This window comes from Mizuhopecten yessoensis, unplaced genomic scaffold, assembly GCF_002113885.1.
Source record: "Mizuhopecten yessoensis strain PY_sf001 unplaced genomic scaffold, ASM211388v2 scaffold3577, whole genome shotgun sequence".
NCBI classification, from domain to species: Eukaryota; Metazoa; Mollusca; class Bivalvia; order Pectinida; family Pectinidae; genus Mizuhopecten; species Mizuhopecten yessoensis.
In genome coordinates, this window is record NW_018405114.1 from 106010 (window position 1) to 112398 (window position 6389).

At 38.7% G+C, this 6389-nt stretch overlaps 1 protein-coding gene across 1 annotated transcript in view; it reads right to left on the bottom strand.

Moving 5' to 3' along the window:
• The window catches only part of LOC110447746 (ankyrin-1-like), a 35946-nt gene that overhangs the window by 10306 nt on the left and 19251 nt on the right, over window positions 1-6389 (bottom strand). Inside the window, exon 6 of the mRNA XM_021493639.1 lies at window positions 4703-4785. Within this exon, the coding sequence (XP_021349314.1) occupies window positions 4703-4785 (83 nt within the window). The remainder of the gene's footprint in view (window positions 1-4702; window positions 4786-6389) is intronic.

Genomic DNA, 6389 nt, shown 5'->3' on the forward strand with positions numbered 1-6389 from the left:
TAATAAAACCATATACACATAGTAATTGCATGCAAGAGTTATCGTTCTTGAAAAACTTCACAGTAGTGAAATAGGTAGCCGGTTTCCTGAAGTACAGAAAAATGGACACATGTGACTCATTGATTAAAAAACAACTGAATTAATGCCTGGATTGCTTTGCAATACTTTAATATTGAAAGAACACACTGTTCTGTCAATAATAAGCATACAATATTCATCAGTTTAATATTAAACATTAGAATATGCGGAAATTGTGATACTGTCTCCATACATTGGATTTTCAACTAGGGATGTACTTCCTATTTCCGTTTAGCAATACACTCCTATGACCTTAAGTTGTAATAACTTATTGTCCATTCCCTTTGAATTGTTGAACAAAAAAATATGTTTAAACTAAACAAAAGTTGGCAAGATCAAGATCCATTGCCTTTTTTTTTGAGAGGTAAACAAACTTTGAGTTGGGTATGTCCGTGACTGTACAGCTGGTTATCTAACCTACATGTACACCAAAGGGCAGTTATCATGTAACTTGGACTACGGGGATTTTGTGCAAAATTTAACCCCCGTGAAATATCTGTGATCAGGACAACCGCAAAATATTGTTCCAACAAAAAGAAACAACTCTACAGAACATGACAGTAGAACCAATTGTGTACCATGAGCACCACATAGTACAGCATTATATTGTGACAGTATAATGCTGTACTATGTGATGCTCATGGTACACCGATATCAGATTCATTGAAAATGAGTTAGTGTAGCATCCTTTTGTAACCAGATTCGTACATGTAGTTAACAGTTTACACACTTCAGAGATAAGGGGGGATTCGTACATGTAGTTAACAGTTTACCCACTTCAGAGGTAAGGGGGCATTCGTACATGTAGTTAACAGTTTACCAACTTAAGTTGGTAAACTGTTAACTACATGTACGAATGCCCCCTAACCTCTGAAGTGGGTAAACTGTTAACTATATGTACGAATGGCCCCTTACCTCTGAAGTCGTCAAACTGTTAACTACATACTGTCATAACATACTGGTGAACAGAGACTGTGTGTCACTGGTGACGGTGTCCCATGAGCACCACATAGTACAGCATTATGCTGTCACAAAATACTGGTAACAGAGACTGCATGCCACTGGTGACGGTGTACCATGAGCACCACATAGTTCAGCATTATACTGTCACAACATACTGGTAAACAGAGACTGCATGTCACTGGTGATGGTGTACCATGAGCCCCACATAGTACAGCATTATACTGTCACAGTATACTGGTGAACAGAGACTGCACTGGTTACAAAAGGATGCTACACTAACTCATTTTCAATGAGTTAGTGTAGCATCCTTTTGTAACCAGATTCGTACATGTAGTTAACAGTTTACACACTTCAGAGATAAGGGGGGATTCGTACATGTAGTTAACAGTTTACACACTTCAGAGATAAGGGGGGATTCGTACATGTAGTTAACAGTTTACACACTTCAGAGATAAGGGGGGATTCGTACATGTAGTTAACAGTTTACCCACTTCAGAGGTTAGGGGGCATTCGTACATGTAGTTAACAGTTTACCCACTTCAGAAGTAAGGGGGCATTCGTACATGTAGTTAACAGTTTACACACTTCAGAGATAAGGGGGGATTCGTACATGTAGTTAACAGTTTACCCACTTCAGAAGTAAGGGGGCATTCGTACATGTAGTTAACAGTTTACCCACTTCAGAAGTAAGGGGGCATTCGTACATGTAGTTAACAGTTTACTCACTTCAGAGATAAGAGGGCATTCGTACATGTAGTTAACAGTTTACTCACTTCAGAGATAAGAGGGCATTCGTACATGTAGTTAACAGTTTACACACTTCAGAGATAAGGGGGGATTCGTACATGTAGTTAACAGTTTACACACTTCAGAGATAAGGGGGGATTCGTACATGTAGTTAACAGTTTACACACTTCAGAGATAAGGGGGGATTCGTACATGTAGTTAACAGTTTACCAACTTAAGTTGGTAAACTGTTAACTACATGTACGAATGCCCTCTTATCTCTGAAGTGAGTAAACTGTTAACTACATGTACGAATCCCCCCTTATCTCTGAAGTGTGTAAACTGTTAACTACATGTACGAATCCCCCCTTATCTCTGAAGTGTGTAAACTGTTAACTACATGTACGAATCCCCCCTTATCTCTGAAGTGTGTAAACTGTTAACTACATGTACGAATCCCCCCTTATCTCTGAAGTGTGTAAACTGTTAACTACATGTACGAATGCCCCCTTATCTCTGAAGTGGGTAAACTGTTAACTATATGTACGAATGGCCCCTTACCTCTGAAGTCGTCAAACTGTTAACTACATACTGTCATAACATACTGGTGAACAGAGACTGCACTGGTTACAAAAGGATGCTACACTAACTCATTTTCAATGAATCTGATATTTCTAATGCAAAGTTCCAAAATAACACTTTCAAATGGAATTGCAAACAAGGTATGAGGAGATAAGTAGCTGAGCTCAAGACAACATTCCATCATGTATGGATTAAAAACATTATCATGGACCATGATTTGCTGGAACAGAGACCCATGTAAAATAATATACATGTACATGTGCAGATATCATCCTTTCATAACGTTAGAAATCTTTGTTAACTACATGTACGAATGCCCCCTTACCTCTGAAGTCGGCAAACTGTTAACTACATGTATGAATGCCCCCTTACCTCTGAAGTGGGTAAACTGTTAACTACATGTACGAATGCCCCCCTTATCTCTGAAGTGGGTAAACTGTTGACTATATGTACGAATGGCCCCTTACCTCTGAAGTGGGTAAACTGTTAACTACATGTACGAATGCCCCCTTACCTCTGAAGTGGCTAAACTGTTGACTACGTGTACGAATGCCCCCTTACCTCTGAAGTCTGTAAACTGTTAACTATATGTACAAATGCCTCCTTACCTCTGAAACCAGTAAACTGTTGACTACATGTACGAATGGCCCCTTACCTCTGAAGTCGGCAAACTGTTAACTACATGTACGAATGCCCCCTTACCTCTGAAGTCGGCAAACTGTTAACTACATGTAGGAATGCCCCCTAACCTCTGAAGTGGGTAAACTGTTAACTATATGTACGAATGGCCCCTTACCTCTGAAGTGGGTAAACTGTTAACTACATGTACGAATGCCCCCTTATCTCTGAAGTCGGTAAACTGTTGACTACATGTACGAATGCCCCCTTACCTCTGAAGTCGGCAAACTGTTAACTACATGTACGAATGCCCCCTTACCTCTGAAGTGGGTAAACTGTTAACTACATGTACGAATGCCCCCTTATCTCTGAAGTGGGTAAACTGTTAACTACATGTACGAATGCCCCCTTACCTCTGAAGTCGGTAAACTGTTAACTACATGTACGAATGCCCCCTTATCTCTGAAGTGGGTAAACTGTTAACTACATGTACGAATGCCCCCTTATCTCTGAAGTGGGTAAACTGTTAACTACATGTACGAATGCCCCCTTATCTCTGAAGTGGGTAAACTGTTAACTACATGTACGAATGCCCCCTTATCTCTGAAGTGGGTAAACTGTTAACTACATGTACGAATGCCCCCTTATCTCTGAAGTGGGTAAACTGTTAACTACATGTACGAATGCCCCCTTATCTCTGAAGTCGGTAAACTGTTAACTACATGTACGAATGCCCCCTTATCTCTGAAGTGGGTAAACTGTTAACTACATGTACGAATGCCCCCTTATCTCTGAAGTGGGTAAACTGTTAACTACATGTACGAATGCCCCCTTATCTCTGAAATGGGTAAACTGTTAACTACATGTACGAATGCCCCCTTATCTCTGAAGTGGGTAAACTGTTAACTACATGTACGAATGCCCCCTTATCTCTGAAGTGGGTAAACTGTTAACTACATGTACGAATGCCCCCTTATCTCTGAAGTGGGTAAACTGTTAACTACATGTACGAATGCCCCCTTATCTCTGAAATGGGTAAACTGTTAACTACATGTACGAATGCCCCCTTATCTCTGAAGTCGGTAAACTTTTAACTACATGTACGAATGCCCCCTTACCTCTGAAGTCGGTAAACTGTTAACTACATGTACGAATGCCCCCTTACCTCTGAAGTGGGTAAACTGTTAACTACATGTACGAATGCCCCCTTATCTCTGAAGTGGGTAAACTGTTAACTACATGTACGAATGCCCCCTTATCTCTGAAGTGGGTAAACTGTTAACTACATGTACGAATGCCCCCTTATCTCTGAAGTGGGTAAACTGTTAACTACATGTACGAATGCCCCCTTATCTCTGAAGTGGGTAAACTGTTAACTACATGTACGAATGCCCCCTTATCTCTGAAGTGGGTAAACTGTTAACTACATGTACGAATGCCCCCTTATCTCTGAAGTGGGTAAACTGTTAACTACATGTACGAATGCCCCCTTACCTCTGAAGTGGGTAAACTGTTGACTACATGTACGAATGCCCCCTAACCTCCCAAGTCGGTAAACTGTTGACAACAAAGCAATGGTTGACCTATGACTAGCGACAGTGACCTTGGTATTGACCTTGGGATTCTGAAATACGAACTCATCTGAGGTAATCTCATACTTTGTATAAACTTTGATAAAAATCTGTTCAGAATACCCTTTAACACAATATTGTTTTTGTCATTTCTGTAAGGATACAAGGAAGAATCTGTACAAAGTAGAGTAATATTGAGTGGAAAAGACCGGCTCCAAACATCCCCGCATAGATTGGGTTCGGCCACCTACAATGAGAAACCAGAGAATTAGAGTTGAAGTATAAAATGAGAAAACGTAAATCAATAATGGACAAAAGCTGATAGCAATAGCTCACATGATTCTTATGTGAGCTAAAAATATCTAAAACCGTTTTTTCGGCCGTGATTAGGACCCAAATTGGTACACCACATCACAGGCTATGAAACGTATGTTTACTTCTACTAGTTAATGTGCCGATTGCAACAAAATATATTGCTTTTTATAAATACCATACTGAACTACAATTGAATATATAAACTTTTCTATTATCCGGTTATAAGGACCAGAAGTCAACATTTAAACATGCTTATATTTAACCCCATTAAAATCCTCAAAACATTTCGTCGACGCAAGCCATTTTTACTGGATTTCTGACATGTTTACTTGGAAGTCATCGTGTTCTCTTAAAATATTCCTGAAAACAAACCTTGTCAGTGGAAATACTGATACGTATCTCTTTTGTTATTTTGTTAAATTTAATTTTTAAGCACAATTCAAACCATTTTCTGACCGTGTACCAATTTGGGTAGTGTATCAATTGTGGTAGTGTGACATTACTCCTGAAAATCAGTCCAGATACTGGTTCCAGTATTAGAAAGCATGCAATCAAACATGGCAGACAGCACAACTTCATTGTCGAATTTTGTAGCTTTACTTTTGTACCCTCAGCCTAAGTAAAATATAAGAGATTGTTTTTGCAACAAAAAGTATTAACTTTCAAAGTAATTTCTGTTTTGAATAGTGCCTACTAGCACTCTAACACACACAGCAACAGAACGTCTTACATCATCGGTATGGCATGAATGTGTTCTCATAGATACTTTGGTAGAAACAAGAACTGTCATAGGGAGAAGAACTAATACCCCCTGCAGATGCTGATAGTTTATACATCATCTAGTGACCTTGACCTTTGGGTTTCCAGACTAGTTATTTCGCTTAGGAGACCTAACTCCTTAAAAAATGTTGAAATCTGAAATTAAAATCCTGGTGAACAACTAAATAATATACTGATCATTCAAATGAAGTTTCAATAAAATCTGCCAGTTAGTTAAGATGGAGTTTTCTGGACAAGTTATTTATTACAGACACACAGGGTGATTCCAGTATATACCCTTCCTAACTTCATTGTGAGGGGAACAATTACTAAGATTTTTGTTTGTTACTCTGTTGATAATAGAGTACAACAAAAACATCATAAACAGTACCTAGATATATGTGTTGGTACCTAGACATATGTGTTGGTACCTAGATATATGTGTTGGTACCTAGATATATGTGTTGGTACCTAGATATATATATGTTGGTACCTAGATATATATATGTCGGTACCTAGATATATGTGTTGGTACCTAGATATATGTGTTGGTACCTAGATATATGTGTTGGTACCTAGATATAGGTGTTGGTACCTAGATATATATGTTGGTACCTGGATATGTGTTGGTACCTAGATATATATATGTTGGGACCTAGATATATATATGTTGGTACCTAGATATATATATGTTTGGTACCTAAATATATGTGTTGGTACCTGGATATATGTGTTGGTACCTAGATATATATGTTGGTACCTAGATATATATATGTT